The 23,522-nt window shown below is 45.1% G+C and overlaps 1 protein-coding gene across 1 annotated transcript in view; it reads right to left on the reverse strand.

The window, feature by feature from the left end:
* Nucleotides 1-23,522, reverse strand: part of LOC149326766 (lysosomal acid lipase/cholesteryl ester hydrolase-like) — a 139,986-nt gene that overhangs the window by 67,592 nt on the left and 48,872 nt on the right. Inside the window, exon 2 of the mRNA XM_089564669.1 lies at nt 1,787-2,006. Coding sequence (XP_089420795.1) covers nt 1,787-2,006 — 220 coding nt within the window. The remainder of the gene's footprint in view (nt 1-1,786; nt 2,007-23,522) is intronic.

Genomic DNA, 23,522 nt, shown 5'->3' on the forward strand with positions numbered 1-23,522 from the left:
TTGTGCTACAAAAAACATCGGGCTACTTTTCGGTGAGGTATGTCTCATGCGGCTGCTTTTCACCTCTTAAAAACAAATCTAATCGAATATTGAAAAAAAAGAGGACATTTTAAGTTCACCTTAACATTGGTTTAGTTTATTAGGGTTTAACGTCCCAAAGCTACTCAGGCTATGAGGGACGCCGTAGTGGAGGGCTCCGGATAATTTCGACCACCTGGGGTTCCTTAACGTGCACATCCAACGCACAGTAGACGGGCCTCTAGCACTTCACCTGCTTCGAAATGAGACCGCCGCGGCAGTGATCGAACCCGCGTCTTTCCGGACAGGAGCCGTGCAGCATAATGAGTGAGCCACCGCGGCTACCCACATTTTGTTCTCATTTGCGAAACTGCTCTCGACGTCACAGCTCTGTAGACAAATCAGGATTTTCCAGTGACAGCGACATCGACGCCGGGTTTTTCCGTCGAGCGTGAACTTAAACGCTATGACGTTAATAGTGCAGCCACTGTGGCGGCGAGAGAGGAGCCTAAAAGGTTGCCAGCGAAACGCGGAATGTAAGGTGATGTCCGTTGTCAGTACTTGTGCGCACATTACAGTGCAAAAAAAAAAAATTGGAAATGTGGTTGTTACAAACGGGAACCCTTTTTTTGAGCAATGGCGGCGACTCTATTTCGATATGCATTTAAGACAAGCGTAATCCCAGCCCGCGGACTGGAATCACTACAGTGTGTGTAAAAAGGTTGCGTACGGTTGTTTTACGTTGGCAAAGGCACGGCGGCACTTTCCACGTGCTATTCTTAGATCACTGAATTTTTCATTATGTCACAGTCATCTCAGTTATTGCAGCGAATCATAGGGAATCACATACAAAACGTATTTATCACCATTGCTGAGACTACAAAAACGTGCCTTAAAAACCATGGGATTACCTTCTTCGTATAGTTCTAACAATAACATTTTTGACGCCATGCAAATCATGTCGCTCACAACCTTACGCGACTAAAAAAATAGCTCGTACGGTTCATAATATTATAAATAGTGTTGCGAGGTACGGGCTGAAGACCCAATTCCTGGCCGTCACCGAGTCCACAGCCCGTACCTCGGGTCCCAGGCCCTTGGAAGGTACAGACAGGCTCCCCGATCAGCTGCTCTCTTCCGCTGCTGGAGGGCGACTCCAGCAGCGGAAGAGAGCAGCTGCTCGGGGAGCCAGCCTGTACCTTCCAAGGGCCTGGGGCCCTCTTTTCTTTTGGGTCAACTTCTTCTAATAAAGACCCATTTCCTAGTCCACAGCCCGTACCTCGCAACAATAGTAACTACCCCTTATCTGTTGGTACATTCAGTATTCCCGTCCGCAACACTAGACAAGCCACTAATGGCAATTTTAATCTTCCTATTTGCCATAATGCGTACGGAGAAAGACGAATAGAATTTACAGGAGCGAAAATTTGGAACTCGTTGCCAGTTCAAATAAAGCAAGCTAGGAATTTCAAACTGACATGCAAGAAACATTTTCTGGGAATCGAAGCAAGGCTACAAAGTTAGTTTTTCTTCAGTGTGTTGCTGATTGCTGACCTACATGTTATTTTGTATTGGACCACTGACTAGCCTCATTGGCTATCGGCCCAAATATCTGTGTATACATTTTGTTTGTGTTACTCAATAAAACTTCATGATTCTGAAACTCTCAAAGTTTCAAGGAGTTTCTCGTACTACCGAAAGAAAGTACAGTTGCCATGACATTTTACAATTAGAAGACTGGCGTCGCTCTGTGCAGGCAGCTAGTCACCTGGGCTTTGCGATGGTAAGTTGAGGAACCATGCGCCAGACTCGCAAAATATCCCCTGCACAAGAAGGATGGGAGTGCCGCGTGAGGTGCCCTCCGTTGAAGTGGTCCCGTTGTTCTTCTCTCCCCGTCCGCCGACCCTGTCCACTTGGAGAACGTATCCGTCCTCGGTGGTGGCCTCGATGGTCTCGCACGAGTAGCCGAAGTCTCGTATCAACTCGCACTGCGGGAACGAGAGCAGAATTGCTAAGACGACACGTAGCGCTTGGACGCTAAGGTTCACACAGAGAACTCCGACGACCAGCAGAAGACGACGGAAACAGCAGAATTCAGTAGAAGCGATGTAGTAAATACGGAGAATGAAAATAAAACAAGTCGCAAGAAACAACAGACAATGGTTAACGGTCAGGTACTTGTTCAATGGCGGAAAGCACATTTTCGGATACAAACACATGAGGGGGTAGGTTGTTCCATTCTGCGATAGTTCGAGGAAAGAAAGAAAATTTAAAGTTACTGGTGCGGGCAAATAAAGGAGATAATTTATGCGGATAGTTGATAGCTTCGAGGAATAGATAGTTGATAGTTGAGATAGTTGGTAGCTTCGAGGAATAACCGCGTTCGAAACCACGTGAAGTTGCCAGCATACCGAGGAATCTCTCAGCTCTAAGTGCTCGCTACAACACGCAAGAGGCCGCTCGTGTCGCGTGCCCCGCTCTGTTTTGCTCTCCACTGCGCCTCAATGAAAGAAACGGAGCTGGGCAGTGCACCGAACCCGCACCATATACAGCAGGTGAAGAGAACTTTTTGCTGGGCTAGTTGGTAATTCATTGTAAAGTAATGGCGCCAAAAACCACACACACACACAAGGCACACAAGTCCCGTTCTCTTGTCCTGTACGTGTGTGGTTTTTGGCGCCTTTACTTTACATATAGCACCTGGGCAGTCAATGCCTGGGTTGGCATGAAAGAAAGATAAGTGAGCATTTCATCGATAAAAAATGGGCCTGAAAGACCCAAGGACAGAAATTCAGGACGCGGAAGGCGGAAATTCAAGAAGGAACGGCACGGCCTATTTCCAGTTGACTGGTGCTTTTTCGCTGTTGTTTTTTGATAAACTTAAATTTATTGAAAGAATCGGCTCAATTAAGCAGTTTGCTATCTACTCGCTTTGGACAAAGAGGAAAAATGAAAGATATTCTGCACTCTATTTAGTAGTGATAAGTCAGGTTGGGCTACTCGTGTAAAGTAAAAAAAAAACATTCCAGATTCCCCCGAAAACCCTGGATAACGAACCCCTTGTTAGAATGCATAATGCATACGTAAAAAAATTGGCAGTGGTTCAGCTCTGGTTAAACCTGGAGGACTGCGAAAGCAATGAGGAGAGAGACATGGTTGAAAAACAGCGCACAAAAGACTAGACACAAGAGTAAAGGCGACGACAGGACAAGCGCTGAACTCACAACTAAGGCTTTATTGCAAAAACCTGGGTATATAAGGAAGGCATAATCATGAAAACAAATTGAACAAACAAAACTATGACAATGATAAAACTAGTGTGCGCCCGAAGCCCACAATCTGCCAAGAAACGTGATCTCGTTATCACTTAAAGCAACCGAAGGTTTGCTAACGCAGCCCCGTTGCTCCGTTGCGATGAAGTATGCTTCTGCTACTCCTCCAAAGAAATTCTAGCCGCCGCGGCCGAGATCGAACCCGCGGCGTTTTTCAACCATGAACCTATACCAACTCGCCCAACTTAACGTTCTACTGAGGAGAGAGAGAAAGGCGATGGAGAGCGCGTGGCAGCGGCGGCGGCCCCGACACGCTAGCTATGCGCCGCTACTGCGCATGCGCAGCTGCGCAACTGGCGAGCGCGGCGGCGGCACCTGGCGGCGCGCCAGCTGTGCGCCGTGTGACGTCATTGCTCCTCGCGCATGCCCAGTATGGCCTTTCGTCAGCTCCGCGAAATGGCTTGGTGACTCTCGTAGAGTTGCTTTCGCAGCAAGAAATAAAACTTATTGCAAAAAACTAAACATGTGCAGCATTCTTGGACAAAAATTTTGGACATTGAAATGGTTGGTTGGTTGGTTTATGGGGTTTAACGTCCCAAAGCGACTCAGGCTATGAGAGACGCCGCAGTGAAGGGCTCCGGAAATTTCGACCGCCTGGGGTTCTTTAACGTGCACTGACATCGCACAGTACACGGGCCTCTAGAATTTCTCCTCCAAAGAAATTCTAGCCGCCGCGGCCGAGATCGAACCCGCGTCTTTTGGGTCAGCAGCCGAGCACCATAACCACTAAGCCACCGCGGCGGCCCGGATAGTGAAATATTTAAGGTACTCTAATGCAAATATTGAATGTAATGGTCCATTCTTCCTATGTGTAGCGAAATATTTCTTTTGAACTTTTTCCATCGCTCGCATCGAGCAGTTACGACTGCCATAGAAAACCAATACAGAGAGCTTTTGACGCTAGGAAAACGTTAGCAAAAACATTCCGGACGAGCGCTCGTCCGTGTGGTGTTTTCTTCGTCTTTCGTCCGTTTTGCGCTGTACCACCAGCAGTGATTTACCAACTAGCCCAACTGTCTGTTTTACTTGCTGTCTAATATGTCTCTTGCAGCGCTATTATGCCTGGTTTCCCTTCTATCACCTCTATGTATTGCATCAAATTAAATGTGTGTACTCATTTTACTCTAGTCAATTTAAGGTTAATGCTGCTCCCTATATATCCTCCCGCTCTACACGACAGACACGCAATAGCCACAACCATAATCTTACCCCATACTTTGCACGCACAAATATGTTCAAAAACTCATTTTTTCCCCGAACAATCACAACATGGACCTCACTGCCAGCAAATGTCTTTTCAGCTCATGATGCCGCTGCTTTTGAAAAGAGTGTCTTACGGTATGTGTAAATTTAGCGATATCTGAGTAGAGCAGAACGTTGGGCCAGTTGGTTTAGCGACATATTCAAGAAAACCTTGCGCATAATGGCACAATACGGAGGGAGAAACAGGCACACACACACGAGCGATATCACAATAACGATATCACTGCACTCTGTTTGGTTTCCTTTGTTTGTTGCCGGAACGCTGGATTTGCGTAGTGTTTGACATTGTTTTTGCTTTTTGAATGTTGCCCCCATGCTTGGTCTCCATGACTGCAGTATGTGTAAAAAAATAAATAGATATTGCTTGTTTTGGTTGGAAGCATCTGCAATTCCATTGCCCTATTGTTAGTTTCTTCGCCACTTGTCCTCTTTTCGTCTTTCGTCCGTATTGCGCTGTATCAGCTGCATTAAAAGTCACAGGGTACAAGACAAAGCCGAAGGGAAACGGGGCATGTATAACGGTTAGGAAAAAATGCACAGCGTCGCCACATGACCTCAAAGACAACGAGATGGATTAATACTTTTTGGAAATCATAGCCATACTCATTCCTTCATTCTGAATATGCATATCGCAGACCGAACAACAAGGACGCCGAATTCGACAATATATTCGGGAAAGCTCTAAACGAGGCGGGAAAGTTTCCACTAATCATAGTAAGAGATTTTAACGCGGGATGCGGGGCTAAAACTATGTAACACCAAAGGGAAGACAATTAGCCAAGCAACTAACTATGGATGCCATCACCGTGCTCACTGACGCAAGCAAGCCAATGAGGCTAAGAAATGGCATCAGCAGGGACACATCGCCATATCTCTGACTCGTGAAGAATGCTACGAGGGCGGAATGGGAGAACAGCGGAGAAAGTCTACACAGCGATCATTACATGCTCATAAAAGCCGATCCTTTATGATCGGCCTTTGTCACAAACTGCAAAGATCTGAGAGGTAACCGCTATTTGAAAAAAGAATCGGTCAATCTCCACATAAACTTTTTCTTTATTTTATATAGCAAATTTGTGTTAGAGACGCGATCAAGAGCTTTTGAAAAACATAAAAAGAATTACATCAATTTGTGATTGGTTCTTAATATGTAGAAAGAAGTCATGAAGGGTTTTAATCACCTGTGCAACAGTAGATAACACGGATCGGACACCACGTTTATTAATTTTATTTATTTATCTATTTTTACATGTTTTAACAATCTGTAAAAATGGCAATGTACACAGGCAAAAAGATTACATCTAACATGGATGAATACATAGCGCGAACAATATTTAAGCAGTAACTAATAATTTGAAGCAATGTACAATGAACACAACACAAAGAAAACATCATGTGGCATCGATAGCTGTTAAAAAATGAGTTTAATGGAAATGAGTTTAATGTAACTATTATGACGCAATCTCTTCTTTGCAGCCTGCTTCTTTAAAAGTATTGGACTGCTTTTGAAATAAGCTAATTGGTATAACTGTATTAGATAAAATTAATTTGGTTTCATAATGCTTTGAACAAGGTTACTCTTGGCTATCCTCCAGTTTAGCATCGGCCAGATTGCAAACATTTTGCTCTTGTAAGCCTCTCCAGTATTTATCTGTAGCAAAATACTCTGGCTTGTATCTTGACAGCAGCCTTTCTTGGAGCAGCCCCCTTGCTTACATTTCCAAGAAACTGCGCGCCGTATCGTTTCTGTTGTACATTATAAGATATTACAAGTCCTTGAAGGTAAGAAAAGCGATAACTCACGCTTTAGGCTACATACTCTGCGTTACCGAGTAACAGTTTACGGGCACCCTGGAATTAGTTGGCACAACAGATCAAGCGCTATAGTGCGCACCCTGTTAAAAAAAATATATACATCTTATGATGGAAGCTTGAATGCTTCCGTTTCAGAATCATTTCGATGCCGAATTTGAATATTCATTCGAGGTAGACAGCTGTAAAACACTTCTGGTCCAGATAATTCCTAGTACCGTGCCGTCCCTCTCGTTAAGTATGCCCAAAGCTAAAGTTAACGATGTTCTGCAGAGTATGGTGCTATAGAACACGCGCTATTCTCGTTACAACCTACTTCTCAGTTCTGCTCCGGGAAATGGTATGAAAGTTTTCTTTTTCTGCTGCCTTTTTCTGCTGCATTAAACTCAAGCAGAGTAGTTAGAAATGTATTAAAAAATCAGCCTCAGGTACGGACTGATGTTGGCCTCAGTTTTGCGAAAGTGGAAGCTGAAAGCATTTCGCAATTAAAAACACCCTCCGGGCGTTGATACCACGAAAACCAGGATAAAAAGGGCAGAAGTCAGCGTACGCCTTCTGCCGAAACGGAAGCATATGTTCGCGCTCTGCTAGCTATAAAGCTTGCAAATACAGGCTGCATATCTCCGTGGCATGGCTAAAAATGATTCGAAGTCGAGCATATGCATAAAGCGTGGTGTAATGATTGACGCCAGCGATAATGTGGCTAACTTACGTCGCTATACTCCAGTTGTTAAGCACCTCCTTGGAGCACTTTGAAAACTACGCACTTTTTTCACCAGTTGGTTGAACAAATTGGTCATAAATATCCTACGGCAGTCCTCAGTGTCTTCCTGCCTGCTAACGGCGTCTGCAGATGAAGTTCGGAAAAGAAATTGACCACCGTTGTTGCGAAATCTGAAGAAACTCTCCAACCTCGTCACCGTGACAGTCTTGGAACACGCTGCAGAGATCGTACGTGACGATAATTACGTTATAAGTCCGTGCCAGCAGCAAAGCTACGATCTGGTGCCGGGAACAGAACGGTATTTTATTTATTTATTTACGCACAGCGCCACATGTGACATTACAGTGGGGGATAGATAGTAGAAAACAAGGAAAAATTGCAGGGCACTCACAGTGACGATGGAAACACTTCACTGTCAGTAATATTAACAAGAAATGAAGATAAAGCATTCCATTTTCGAACAGTGTGGGGAAAGAACGACATCCGTCGCTAAATTCCAGCTTTGTGTGCCGGGCTGCTTCAGAAGTAGGATGAACCTCAGACGTGTCATATCTTTCCTACAAAACGAGTCTACAGTCGGATACAATTCAAGTCTGCAGTGAAGATCCACCTACATCTACGGCCACAGAACAGAATTCTTCCTAGACAAAAGTAGACCGTTTTTAAAGCGTTTCTTGTTACCCAATCAAAAAGCTTATCAACAGCTGAAATTGTTTGATACAGCAAAACATTATAAGCTGATTTCATTCGCTGTTGCACATTCGTAAACGGAGTTATACAGGACGCAGCGGACCGTAACCAGTGTTAAAAACTGCTGTTTTTTTTTTTATTTGTATCCTTTCACAGCAGGGTTCTATTCTTCGGATGCCATTTTTGTGAAAGCCGGCCCACGTGTCTCCCGGAGCCCTCCGCAGCGCAGCACTTTGGTTCTCTACTACTTGAACTGCATCATCATCATCATCATCTCATCATCATTATCATCATCATCAACCTGACTATGCCCACTGCAGGACAGGGGCCTCTCCCATGTCTCTCCACTTAACCCTGTCCTTCTCCAGTTGCGGCCACCATATCCCCGCAAATTCCTTAATCTCATCCGCCCACCTAACTTTCTGCCGCCCCCTGCTACGCGTGCCTTCTCTTGGAATCCACTCCGTTACCCTTGAGGACCAGCGGTTATCTTGCCTTCGCATTACATGCCCTGCCAAAGCCCACTTCTTCCTCTTGATTTCAACTAGGATGACATTAACCCGTGTTTGTTCTCTCACCTACTCTGCCCGCTTCCGTTCTCTTATAACGTTACACCTATCATTTTTCTTTCCATAGCTCACTCCGTTGTCCTTAACTTAAGCTGAACCCTCTTTGTTAGCCTCCTCGTTTCTGCCCCATATGTGAGTACCGGCAAGATACAGCTGTTGTATATTTTGCTCTTGATGGATATTGGTAACTGCACGTGCCAATAAGTGCTGGCACGTGCTGAGACTGACGCAAATTAGACTACGAGCGAGTGTGTCTAAGTTGTTGAGTACGCCGCCTCGTCTGTAAACGGCGTAAAGAAAGGTGAAGCTGATAACTATTCCTCTGCGGCTTTTGTTTCGTTTGTTGGGATTTAACGTCCAAAAGCGACTCAGGCTATGAGGAACGCCGTAAAGGAGGATTCCGGAAATATCTACCACCTGGAGTTCTTTAACGTGCGCTGACATCGCACAGTGCACGTGTCTCTAGAATTTCGCCTTCATCGAAATTCGACCACCGCGGCCGGGATCGCACCCGCTACTCCGAGTGCCATAACCACTCAGCCACCGCGGCGGCCCCTTTCACATTTAGCTGGCGAAATCGAAGCAAAGGCATATGCAAAACACAACACACAAAAAAGGAGGGAGCGGGCGCTGCCGATCGTCACCACCTTTCACAAGTACCTTCGCCCACCGAGCTGAAAATTTGGAGGAGGCTATCTCAGAACACCATCGACCTACGAAAATTCTACGAAATGTCATTTTTCAGGAACACAAGCTCCTCCGAGCTTCCTGTGTAAACATCGAGGGTAATTCAAGGCACCATAAAGCGCATTGTCTGATTTCGATGACAATTATCATCTTACTTTGAACTGGCGTTCTGACATAATCGAGGTGCAAGACTAGCTTTCAGAAACTGTAATCGTTTCTGTAAAGAAATAGTTTAACAACTTATTTAGGACCCTGTGTACTAATACGGGTGAAACTTCTGCGGTCAAACTACTTGTTTCCATAGAAGTTTTACACTATTCCTATTTCTGGGAGTGCTTTTGTGGGAATTCGATCTGTGTCACCGTCAACATAGCGATGAGGCCCGCAACGTTACCTGCAAAGGCTGTTAATTTGGCTAGTTGGTTGCTATAATTCGACATAGTGGCTAGCGCACAAGGAAGACGCACACGGAAGGAAAACAAAGAGGACCAACGCTAGACTTGCAACCAAAAATTTACTTCGCAAAAGACGTATTTATTCCGGATTTCATCTTCCATTCTCCTTTATTTGCACCGCTGCTGCCACCTATAGTTGCAGTCGCGTCAAAGTGTGATAATGAAACCTAAAAAGCCACGTGTTACAAAAAGCCACGGGCTTACTAAAAGTGATAACGCTGGAATGAGGAGGTGAAGAAATCATGAAATATGATTGCACACGATGCAAACCCGAGGGAAAATATGAAAGGTGAGCACAACAAACAACGAAGACGCAACTGCGATGGTGAGCGAAGCTTGCAAAAGGGAAGATAAAGGCTAAAACAGACATGTATATAGGCAGGACAGGGTAAAACAGAGATTTCCCGTAAAATCGCTAAAACCAAGAAACACAAAAACAAAAACAACTAAAACCACCCCAACCCGTGGAACGAATGTGAAAACAACAAAAGTGGAATGGACATAAAAAGATAGAGACAACTACTGCCGCAAAAACGCAGGTGCAGCCAGAAGGCAGACAAGAATATTGCGCTTGGAGACAGGGGTATTTGTACCCGCCCAAAACCATAACGAAGACTCAGTGGAACAAAAAAAAAAAGAATTTAACACCAGCTGACCGGCACGAGCAAAAGTAGTGGAAGTTCATACCCTAAGTGGGGCTGCGTACTGTTCTAGGAACTTTGTTTCTTTATTGCTGAGCGCAAAACAGGGTCAGTTCGCGCATTCGTTTCCAGCCTGTTTAATGTAAAGGGCCTCTATTTATTTATTTATTTATTTATTTATTTATTAGTTACCTGCATCGCCCCGCAGGGCATTACAACAGGGGGGTACAGACTTCATTATAGGCATAAAACAATTATTGCAGTGCATGGAAAAATGCTTCATTAGATGTAATACACACAATGCTCGATGGCAAACTGTTCCAGTCCCGAACAGTTCTAACAAAAAAAGAATAACGCAAGACGTCACCCTTGCAAGAAAATTCCCTGACCTTCAAGCAGTGGTCCAGTCGCTTTGATATATAATGAGGTGCCTGGATATATTGTTCGCGGTTTATGCCAGTTTTTGAATAATAAATCTCATGGAAAAATTTCAATCTGATGTACCTTCTACTGTCCTTCAACTCTTGCCAGTTAAGTTTTCGTTTGCTTTCCGTCATACTAACTTGCCGATTATAATTACCAAGAACAAATCTAAGTGCCCTATTCTGAATTTTCTCTAATTTTCCTACACACTCAGATGTGTGTGGGTCCCAGCAAACACATCCATATTCAAGTATGGAGCGTACATGACTGAAATACAGCTGCGTTTTTAAGTTACTTGGTAAATGGCTAAAATTCCGCCTTAGAAAACCCAAACGTGATGCTGCCTTATTCGCAATATAATTAATGTGCTTATTCCATCGTAAGTCCGATGTAAAAAAGACGCCTAGATATTTAAATGACTTGCTTATGTTTAGAGTAAAATCATTAATTCTATACCTATACGGATGATTAGCACGTTTTCTTGTGAAGGTGACGTGGACAGTTTTGCTTATATTTAAGGACATGTCCCAACGTACACACCAGTCTGCTACAGTATTTAAATCAGTTTGCAGGATTTGCGAATCAGAAGTGGAATTTACTACTCTGTAAACAACACAATCATCGGCAAACATCCTGAATGAAGACTGTATGCCAACTGAAATATCATTAATATACAGCAAAAACAAAAGTGGTCCCAGTACTGAGCCTTGGGGAACTCCCGACGTAACTGGTGCATACTGTGAAGAAATACCGTTCAGAACAACAGCCTGTCCTCGTAACGACAGATATTCTGCAATCCACGCAATTACTTTACAATCCAGGTTATACGCTTTCAATTTGGAGAGAAGAAGACTGTGCGCGACAACATCAAATGCTTTACGGAAATCCAAGAAAACGCAGTCCACAACTTGTTGCTTATCGATCGCCGATGCTAAATCATGAACGAACTCTGCCAGCTGCGTACTGCAGGAAAATCCACGCCTGAAACCATGTTGACTAGTGCATAGGAGATTGTGTTTGGTGAGGTGGGCCATAACGCAACTATATATTACATGCTCCATAATTTTACAGGTTATGCTGGTTAAGGAAACGGGTCTGTAGTTCTGAACGGAGTTTCGCATACCACTCTTATGTATGGGCACGACACGCGCTACCTTCCAACCAGCAGGCAAGTCGGTTTCATTAAGGGACTTCTGGAACAGCCGGGTGAAATACAGACATAATGTATCCGCACAATTCCTTAAAATTGCGGCAGGAATGTCATCAGGGCCACAAGCCTTAGCCTGATTCAAATCCTTCAATAATTTACGCACACCGTCAACACAAAAAGTAACTTCCGGCATGCAATCTATTTCAAGAGGTAATGCAAAACAGACAGAACGTAAACTAGGTGGCAAAAACACAGATGAAAAATAACGGCTAGACATTTCAAATTTAGACTCATCATCATGGATGATTATCTCATAATTTTTCAGAGCAGGTACTGAGCTGTCATCCTTACCATTACGCGTCACATATCTCCAAAATTCTTTGGAGATTTCCCTGCCCTCCCTTGTGCTCATTTTCCCTATGGCAGCGGTTTCTTTCCTCCTTGGAGTACACGCAGGTTTGTGGGGGTATTTCTTGCAATATTTGGCCAAGTTGACATCTATCGCAACGGCTGAAACATTTAGTTGGTGCTCTTACAGTCTTTCATTTAGGCAACGGCCTGTTTGTCCTACGTAGCGTTTGCCGCAGAACAGGGGAATGTTGGAATGTTCTGGCAAGGCCTCTTCCGCGTTTTCCATCGACTTAGAAGACTTGTTTTGTTCCCTTCCCCAGGAAGAGCCCTTGTGTGCGGTGCGGGAGAAAATAGAGGAGTCGGAGTCATTGAGACTTCAGAACTCCTTCGGGGTATCAGTTAACGACTTCGCTGCACTACTAAAGGGTTACCTCGAGTATACGTATGTATGTTTTAAAGGTAACAGGTATGTGCAAAGTGATGGTGTGTGCATAGGTTCTCGTATAGCTCCTCTTCTGAGTGAAATATTTCTAGCTGAATGTGATAAGCGCATTGCAACGATGTTGGAACAGAAGAAAGGATTCACTTCCATCAAAGTGCACTACGTTGATGATTTCCTTGTGCTGTACAGCTCGACCCAAGCGCTAGTTGAAATGGAAGCAATGGAGAGTATGACGTGTTTCGCAAAGGTGCGGAGGGGCTGAGGTTCACGCATGAGCTTCCTGCCAATAACTGCCTGCAGTTCCTGGATATATGTATTTTTCTTAGTGATTCACAACTGTGCTGGACGTATCGACCCCGTTCTAAAAAAGAAATTTCACCGTATAATTCGGCCCATTCGAAGTTAGTCAAAAGAAGCATTGTGCTGAACTGTATGAGTGGTGCTCTCTACAAGTCTTGCCCTCACATGGTTCCTGACAGTCTCAGTGAGCAGGTGGCACGGCTAAGAAAATCGGGCTATCCGATGGAAGTCATAGCGTTCGCAGCAGAAGCCCTTGTTCAAGAGGTATGCAAGGGGGTTTGCCCTAAGGACCCTGAAAAGAGCTTGCCAAACAACCGAAGAGTGGCCGTTCCTTACATACACGGCGTGTCTCACCACCTCAAAAAAGTATCGGAAAGAAACGGTGTCTCGGTAGTACTGACAGCACCGAGAAATGTGGGCAGACTACGCAGAGTCGTCAACGACGGCATGAAGAAGAATGCCTGCACCATGAAGCATCGATCGAAATCCGCGGAATGTCAGAAGGGCGTTGTGTACGACATTCCCCTGCTCTGCGGCAAACGCTACGTAGGACAATCAGGCCGTTGCCTAAATGAAAGACTGCAAGAGCACCAACTAAAGATTTCAGCCGTTGCGATAGATGGCCACTTGGCCAAACATTGCAAGGAATGCCCCCACAAACCTGCATGTGCTCCAAGATGGAAAGAAACCGTTGCCATAGGGAAAATAAGCACAAGGGAGGGCAGGGAAATACTAGAAGCCCTTTACATTAAACAGGCTGGAAGCGAATGCGTGAGCAGGCCCTCGGTTGCACTCAATAATTAAGAAACAAAGTTCCTAGAGGAGTACGCAGCCCCCCATGAACCCCCAGTAGTGGGTATGAACTTCCAATACTTTTGCTCCCACCGGTCCGCTGGTGTTCAATTTTTTTCTTTTTTTTTTTGTTCCACTTAGCCTTCGTTAAGTTTTGGGCGGGTACAAATACCCCTGCCTCCAAGCGCAATATTCTTGTCTGCCTTCTGGCTGCAGCTGTGTATTTCAGCAGTAGTTGTCTCTATCTTTTTATGTCCATTTCACTTTTGTTGTTTTCACATTCGTTCCACGGGTTGGGGTGGTTTTCGTTGTTTTTGGTTTTGTGTTTCTTGGTTTTATCGATTTTATGTGCAATCTCTGTTTTACCCTGGCCTGCCTATACACATGTCTGTTTCAGCCTTTATCTTCCCTTTTGCAAGCTTCGCTCACTATCGCAGTTGCGTCTTCGTTGTTTGTTGTGCTCACCTTTCATATTTTCCCTCGGGTTTAAATCGTATGTAATCATCTTTCGTGATTTCTTCACCTCTGCATTCCAGCCTGATCACTTTTAGTAACTCCCGTGGCTTTTTGTAACACGTGGCTTTTTAGGTTTCATTATCACACTCTGACGCGACTGCAACTGTAGGCGGCAGCAGCGGCGCAAGTAAAGGAGAATGGAAGATGAAATCCGGTATAAATACGTCTTTTGCGAAGTAAAAGTTCAGTTGCAAGTCTGGCGTTTGTCCTGTCTGTTTTCCTTACGTGTGCGCCTCCCTTGTGCGCTAGCCGCTATGTCGAGTTATATGCAAGGCTTCAAGCACGAACCATAGGGAAGATGAACTTGCTGGGCTAGATGGTGCATGTTGTGACAAAAGAACTATATCGCAACCAAGACGAACACAAGAGAGGACCACACAGGACTAGCGCTAAACTTTATCTAACTTGATTCACTAACTGCGCAGGAAATAAGGAAAACCCAGGACATGCATAGATCCCAGTTCTCACACAGCACTATTAACAGAACCGTTCAAGATATGACATTCCCAACTTGAAGAGGGTCACAGACGCATCACTAACACAAAATACACCTCTCTTTCTTGTATGAAATCCCTACAATAGTTCCCTTGCCCTTGTATCATTGATTTTACCTAACATCTTTATCTCATGAAATCGTGATTGGCACTTTTTGCTGTATTTGCACCTAACCCGTGGAGAATGTTCTGCCGGTCAAGGACACTCATAAATCTCAGCGCAGTGCTGAGAAAGATGCGCACCACCTACGCTTTTTAATGACCGTGCATGCCCCCTGCCGTTTCATTGATGCATCTCCCTGTTTGGCCCACATAGGCCTTCCCGCATGACAGCGGTATTTCGTATACCACCCCGATGCAGCAATTTGTGACTTCTTGCCATGTTTGATGCGGCAACCACTCTTGTCCTTGCTCGCAATGCGTGCGCAGAGCTGTGCCAGCTTGCGTGGGGCCGAGAAAACAACCGGCGCACCATGTTTGTTGGCCACTTTCTTCAAGTGGTGGGCAACCTTGGCACTAACTCCTACTAAGGCACTAACTAACTAACTAACTAAGGCACTAACTCCGGTTCAACAGCCGTTTTTCTGCTTTCACACGGCTGCTGCAACATGGTGGTTTTCATCTTCTTTGAGAGGGCTTCAGCAACCGATGTGATGACGTTAGGGAAGTTTAATGCAACTTCAAACACATGGTCACGGAAACAATGCCACTTCACTGAAAACTGAGACATGTTAAAAAGAGTGAAAACTAGTGAAGTACCATCCGAGCGTCGAGTAAATGTTCCAGTTTAAGGATACACCGATAGCATGACAAAACAAGACCTGGTAAAAACATAATATGCAGGGGACGCAAATGAATTACGAAGCAATAACATGCTTTCCCAAATAAAAAGTTCGATTTCGCGTGGCAGTATCACGAAGCATCCAAATAAGAAATTTTTTTGGTGTTCGCATTTGTGCCGTTTACTTGAAATCTGTTCTTGCTCGGTCTGTTCAACCACGATTGCATTCATCTTGGCGCATCTACTACGTCCGCCGTCTTGCGTTTCCATTGCAAAAAAAAAACGGCGATGATCTAGCATTAATTCAAAAAGCGTCACACTCACGGTAGACATCTCTGCTTGCCGATCCACGTCATTGGCAGAGCCCGTTGAAGTGGCTGCAGCGAGAAAAATGGCCAGAAGCCATACAGAAGGGCGCTCAAACTGACACTTTCGTCGCATGTTGGCAGCCGTGTGCGGGCTTGCTGATGGAGGCACTTATAAAGCTATTAGAGGTGCCAGTGCTTCGGTTTTTATTTGTTTTTATTAGGCGAGTGAACTATTTTTCATCGTCGCATCCGTTTTGGATCGAGTTTTTGCAAACTCGCTCAGTCTCGCTCCCAGGTGTTCGTGCCAGACGGTGCTTGTACACAGCGAGTCACCGACTCCCAGGTGTCGTGTTCCCATGTTCAAATACATGCCGCGAGGGGGTGGGGTGATGTCTGTGTTATGGAGCTGAGCGAACTCTATGAAAAAGAAAAAAAATTGTCGGCAGAGGTACTTAAAGGGCAACTGAAGAGGTTTTATAATTTGATGATTTTAGGTTTCGATAGGAGCCGAACTTGTGAAACTTGCAGGTACAGCATGATAAATCATTTTGCGCTAGCATTTGAAATGGTGAAGTAATCGCCGACTAAAGTGGCGTCGGTGTTCAGGCTTCTCTGCAGTGGCAGGCGAAGGGCAGAGGCCGCAATCATGACGTCACTTACAACGGCGCAAAGTGTTCAGCGAATAAACGGCGGTTTCAAGGAAGAAAACGGAAGCCCTCTAAGGTGAAGCTCATGAAGCACTGTTTGAAGGCATTGGATAACGCACGGCAGCATGTAGGCGAAGGCAGCGGACATCTGAGACCTCGGCGACAATGACGTCGCCATCAGTTTCCCCGCACTCCTCCATCGCAGTGAGGAGAAGCTGGAACATCGTCGCGGTTTTAAACTTCACTTCACTTCACTTTATTACCTTAAAGGCTCCCAGGATTGGGGGGTATTACATAAGGGGTGGGTTACATCGAAAAATCAGATTGAAAAAACAAAGAAAAAACGTAAGGTACAAATATTATCACGCTGGTGGCGTAACAAACGTTTTTTACGCCACCGTTTTAAATTCTAGCACAAAGCTACTTCGCATGCTCTAGCTAGAAGTTTCATAGATTCAAATTCTTGAATAACCTCAAATTCACAAAAACAATTTCACCCTCCCTGCTTTCATGTGAGAAGACGTAAGCGCGCCTGCTCAATTTGTGAAACGCAGTCGCTGCGTGCCGCAGCGTGATGTAACACGATATCACGCAGCTGGCGATAACGCGTGATAATGGCTATAATGACGATTAAGCGTGAGATAATGCGGCAGCTGCGTTTTGTGACGAAGCGCTCGCTGTTACCTGTCTTTCTTCACCGTCCTCGTCTGGTTGTGCTTTCAAACTTTCGTGTCATGTCGTAACAACACGCCCAAACTGCAATGTTATCGACTGCAGTGTATCCGCTAGGAGGGCGGAGGACCACAACAACGCACGCTACCGATTATCTCACGGGCTCAGCGCCACCGCATTAACGAGACAACACGCGGCATGCGCACGTTAAGAGCTCAACGGGTGTTGTGGAGCGCAGGCGGCGTCGGTTGCAGAGCTTTCTTCGGACTGGCGCGCAATTTAAAATTAAGAGCGTTTGTCAGCGGTTCGGCTGGGGGCAGTCCCCATTAGGGACCTTTAGAATAGGGGAACCCTATCAGGTTATTCTCCCTAAAATTACCTATGCCGCCCCAGCTTGGTGGTTTCATTGCCCCCTTTCTCGGCTAAGAGATCGTGTTTTATCGCTTCAACGAATTCCCCTTCTGGCTCTTACTGGTGCCTATCATACTACGCGAACCGCTGCTCTTCATGTTCTTGCAAACGTTCTTCCTCTGCCTATCTATCTGGACCAGTTATGCGCAGAGTTTATGCTTTTCACGTAACGTCAATCCGTAGTGTACGGCAATACTTTTTATGATCCCTCTCACATTCAACCTTTATTTGATCCCTGGTCAGACCATCCCTCATTAAAATTTAAATTTTCTTTTGTTCAACTTAGTTCTCAAGAAGCTGTATTCTTTTCTTGTCAACGTGCCCTGCATATTTACACTGATGGGTCTTTCACTCCTCGCTCAGCTGGTGCAGCATTTGTTGTTCTTAGCTCAACACAAAATATTGTCCATGTACATCGTCTCTCTTTAGAACCACCCTCTAGCGCCTATACCGCTGAGCTTGTAGCCTTTCATTCTGCTGTTGTTTATGCTATTCGCAACCCTCCCTCTACGCCTGTTCATTTTTACACTGATTCTCTATCTCTGCTTTCTGCGCTGTCTTCAGTTACTTCTTACAATCCGATTATTATTTCAATTAAGAAAGATCTCTATCGTTTGTCTTCTTTAGCCCCATTTCTTTTATTTCATATCCGGGTCATTCTGGAATTTTTGGAAACGAGTTAGCCGACCAAGCTCCTGGTAGTGCCGGCCAGTTTGGAAGTTTACATATTTCTACCCTTTCACGCCGTTGCGTTCGTTCCCGTTTGCATCATTCTTCACTTCTTTTATGGCGCATTTTTTGGCGCGAGAATAATGGTGGCACTGAACTATTCAACTGGATCCCTGATACACTTAGCATTCCCCTTATTCGTCTACCCAGGAATCCTCTAATAACTTTACTTACTGGGGATGGTAGATTTCCGTCCTATCTTCAAAGATTTGGCCTGTCTCCGTCTTCAACTTGTTCCTGTGGATTGTTATGCGAAAATATCCGTCATTAATTCCGGGACTGTTCCGTTACTGCTTCTTTAGTTTCTCGTTTAAAATCTCTTTGCTCATCGGACATCACACCATCTGTTTACCCCTCCCTTCTCCGAAACCCTGCTGCTTGTGCTCTTCTCCTTCAAATGGTTCACCTCATAAGTAGCACAGTTCCAAATTAATCACGCTGATTTCTCTCTTTCCTCTAATCTCTCTTCCCCAAGCTTTGCACAGCGGAGCGCCCCGTGCTCCTTTATTGTGCATAGGTGGCTTTGTCGTGGCGTGACTGTGACTGTGACTGCGTCCTTGACTGTGTGACTGCGACTCTGTCTTGACTGCGTGACTGTGACTGTGTCCTTGTCTGAGTGACTGTGACTTCGGTTTTTTTTTCTTTTGTCTTGATTATGTTTTTATTTTTCTGATTTTTGTTTTGTGGCCGGCGCTCAGTACTTTCTTTGACTGTTACGGTGACAATGACTTTGCAGTGACTTGGGTTTTCTCTTTTTTTTATTACTATTATTTATTCCGCGGACTGCACGCTGTGCTCTGGCTATTTGCCTGCGTCTAACTTATTATGACGAGACTTTTGTTTTCTTTTCTTATGAGTTTGTTTTAATGCTCTGTTTTTCGCTTAATTTTTTTTTCTTCTTTGGAACATTTAGTTATTTTTCATTTATTTTCAATTGGCGTTAAGCCTGGCAAAGCATTGCTGGTCCAGGCATCCTCTCTCTTTCTTTTATGTTTTTTCTACCTCTTTTTTGAGAGGACCAATAAAAGGGTAAAAGGATTAGGGAGATAGGGTTATAGCGGAGTGCCAATGCGCATGCGCAAAACAGTAACGACCCTCGGGTTATTGTGCTGCTCACGTGCACAGGCTGCTCACGTGCATTCTCCTGTCCCCATAATCGCAAGGGCCCCTTATTCTAGACAGAGATATAAAATTTCAAGAAATTTTGAATGGCATGAAAACAACCTTTTCTTCCCCAGGGTTTTTTCCCCACGTTTTGCCAAATTGGAAATTTTGCGAAACGTGACAAGAACAGATTTATTTGCAACAGCACAACGATCAATAATAATGCTCCGAAGTTCAGTCCAATATGCAGTTATAGATGTTTTATTGTGAAACAAACTTCTTGTTCTATTGCACCGAGAAGATAAATAATGATTTGCACTTGAGGCGAATATAGAGATATAAATATCATATATGTGGAACGAGCTTCTTGTTCTATTGCACCGAGAAAAGGAACATGAAAACTGATCTACTACGCTCGACGCGGCACTACGCGCAAAGCATGGATTGAAGCTGTGTCTACAGCTAGGTTCGACTGCACATACACGAGCTTTCGAATGCGTTCCCCTGAAAGCCTGCTGCGAATCCTTGTACAGACGTTTCCGAAACGTGACCAGTTTAGTTCGCAGCTGGCGGATGATGGTGGTATCTGCAGCAGTCGGCAAGCCAGAAGAGTTATCGGCTGGTTGGTGCAAAGGCCTTGCCACCAGGTAGATGGGGCCACGTGCTTCGCTGAAGACCCCTGTCCTGGACCAAATTCTGCGGTTGTCCTGTACTCTGCTACGTTGGAAATCAAGAAGCTAGGCTTGTTTTTGGCTAAAACCGCTTACGTGCACAGCAGCCTATGTTATTTATGCCATATGTGTAGCGCTGTAGGATTTGCAGCCATTTTGTTCTACTTCAGCCGTGAGTTCAAGTATTAGTGTGTTTTTAAGTCAAGCCTGGATTTTATATGTTACCTGGCCTTCAACCCACGTACTCGCAGCACAAACGTTTTAAAAGCACTACCTGGAACCGGCGATGACGACTGCTCTCCAATCGTTAAACGATGCACGCTTTAATGGTTTTGAAAGCAAAAGCAAAAACCTAATCTAAAAGCAAGCAATCATAAAAGCTTGAAACTGCATTGTGAAATTTTCGATGTTTCTTTCCATTTTTTCTCGTCTGAGAAAAAAAAAACGGTGTTGTTCCAAAATTGCAGTGTTTTTTCAGGCCTTCACATCTCTATTCTAGAACCAGCTATTGATCCGTAGTTAAGGAACCCTGAGGTAGCAAAGGGAATGCGCGCGCCCGCAGACAAAAAGAAAATTTTTGACCTCATAGCTTGCTTTTTTTTTAGAAAGAGTTCTCGCGGCACTGCTCAATTTTTAATGCACGACGTGCACTTCAGTAAACCTATCGCTCTTTGAATTCGTTGTGATTGGGTGTCAGCTAAATGGAGACCGGACTTTGAGGATTAAACTCGAGACCGGGAACCTGGTACAAGGTTCCGCTCCATGATATGTAGCGCTAACAGGACGGAGGTCAAAGAAAGAGGTACACAACACAGGCGCTGTGTTATGTACCTCTTTCTTTGTCCTCTCTGTTCGCGCTACATATCATGAATCATCGTCACCGACTCGCCCAACTTTCCACCGTTGTGATAGGTACCGCGCCAGGGTCCGGTGCTCTGCACCATCGGCCCCGCCAAGAGTGGGTCTATCCCAGTTAGAGAGGTCCAGCTTTATTGCTGTTTTGATGTTCGCGCTTTATATCATGTAAATAGCTTGAATACAAACTTCTCGAAAACTCCTTAACCTTCGTCTCCAAAAGCTCCCCATTGCCTCTGGCAAGTTCCCTCTACAACCTGTGCTCCTATAGTGCTAAAGCTCTGCTACAGGGGAAATGTAGCATGTTAACTTGGCGTGAACATGGTACTAACGTTTTCATCTACAAACAGAACACTCGGATATCTGAAGCGCCATTTACGTCACGCAACAAAAGTGGTCGAATTACTCGCTTACTCATCATTGGTAAGGCCAAAACTAGAATACGCATCCCCCATTTGGAGCCCCCACCAAGCATATCTAATCGGTGCACTTGAAGCCGTGCAAAATCGCGCCGCCCATTTCATTCACTCGCAATATTCATACGAAGTCAGTGTATCATCCTTGAAATCACTGTACAACTTACGAAGTCTTTTTTTTTTGTTTTAATCGAGAAGTCTGCCATGAGGCATAAGTTTATGGTTTAAGATTTATGCGGTTTAACGCCCCAAAGCGACTAATACCCCTGCTACACGGCAAATTTAATGTCATTCTCATCGAATGACATTTGTTCGACTTAATGTCATTTTTTCTGCGCGCTGCTACACGGCAAAAACTAATGTCATTTGCAAATGATGGCGATTGCGATGGAAAGAGAGTACAGTGAGTACAGCATACAAAAATTTCGATGTATGCTTCAATACGTTGCAAAAAGTATTGCTTTGCTAATGGAAACCGATTCTAAAATCTTCATCCTCATTTTAATCAACGTATTTAGATAGGCGCGCTGTGCGAGGAATCTAAAAACGCTGATTTCAATAACGTGTTGATCACTGCTATCCACCACAAGTCCAAGCCAAGCCAAACCTCAGCCAGCGGCGGCAGGCAAATGGCGGACGTCATATTGTGAAATGCTCTCTATGGTGAAATTAGACAGTATTAGCTGTTCGGCCGCAAAAGCTTTGCGCATGCTACGGGCGCACCTTGCGCGCACTGCCGCCCGTCCTTACAACAGTTTTAGTAGGGAGCACGGTGGTTGGGTGTGACTAGCGTAGCGCGCGAGAAGCATAACATACTGTGGCGCCATCTAGACGATAGCAAGTCAAACCTCCTGAACTGAGTGCCGAAAAAACGTTTTTCTCTTTTATTAACGGCAGTAATGAATGCATTCGAAGGCTTTTGTTTTTTTAATGTAAATCAATTTGATGAAATGAAAATGTAGATTCTAGTGCAAAGTTGGAGAAATACTTCGCTCGGGGTCGTTGCTATGACGACAGTGTAATCCGTACATAGTTAAGCCTAGCATCAAGAAATTCTGAAATTTATCTCAAAAGCGACTGATATTTCAAACCTATATTGTTACGGAGGGATGAGAATGCACAAAATAAAAGCGAATACAACCGTTTAGAGCAAGCTATCGCGTCGAAAAATGCAGCGGCGACGCAGTATTCGGTCCGAAGCGGGCGAGCTGGGCGTCGCCATGTTGTGAATGTTAACCACGCAAGGCTGGTAGCGAGAGTGAGTTTTATTTTTTTCCAACTCTGTTTGGCATTTTTATATACATAAATGAACGACAGCACAATCGTAGGGACGCGGAAATATTACAGTGCTTGTGACGTTTTTGTAATCGTGTTTTTTGGTGTATATTCTCACCAAGTCTCTGGTGTCGAGGGAACACATTAGCTCGGACGTCGCAGGCGAATGTGTTCAGGGAACTCATTCGATACCTAATGTCGTTTTCATCGAATGACATTAGCTTTTCTCGTGTGGCAGCAAACTAATGTCGTTTTGAACGAATGTCATTCGATGGGAATGACATTAAATTTGCCGTGTGGCAGGGGTATAAGGCTATGAGAGACGCCGTAGTGGAGGGCTCCGGAAATTTCGACCACCTGGGGTTCTTTAACGTGCACTGACATCGCACAGTACACGGGCCTCTAGAATTTCTCCTCCAAAGAAATTCTAGCCGCCGCGGCCGGGATCGAACCCGCGTCTTTTGGGTCAGCAGCCGAGCACCATAACCGCTGAGCCACCGTGGCGGCAGGCATAAGTTGAGAAAAGGGGGAGTGGAATGTAGGTTACAGAAAGTTAAAAGGAGTGTAGACCAGTTTCGGCGAGGTACTCGCATAGGCTGCTGGTGAAGTGATTGTCCATAGTCCACTTCACATAGTCCCCGTCGCGGTTCCACCACAGGCCGACCTCCCTGAGGAGCCGTTTTCTCATAGGGGCCGTCGCTGGGCAAGTCCACAACAGGTGCCGCACATCACAAATGTCCGGTGCAGCGCCGCAGTGAGGGCACCTGTCAGTTGCTGGCAGATATTTATCACCCCACCGATAACGGACAGATGGGGTCAGGGCTGCCCCTGCCCGAATCCGGCGCACTGATACCTCCTCCTGCCGAGTAAGACTACGGGGGAGAGGGTGCGAACACGGAGGAATTAGAGCGCGTGTTCGCTGGCGCAGAGCTTGTGAATCGGCGACATGGGACAGGAACGGATCTGGGGGAAGAGGGGAAGGTGGCGGGTCGTT

This window comes from Amblyomma mixtum, chromosome 10 (assembly GCF_055824585.1).
Source record: "Amblyomma mixtum isolate Tamu chromosome 10, ASM5582458v1, whole genome shotgun sequence".
Classification (NCBI taxonomy): Eukaryota; Metazoa; Arthropoda; class Arachnida; order Ixodida; family Ixodidae; genus Amblyomma; species Amblyomma mixtum.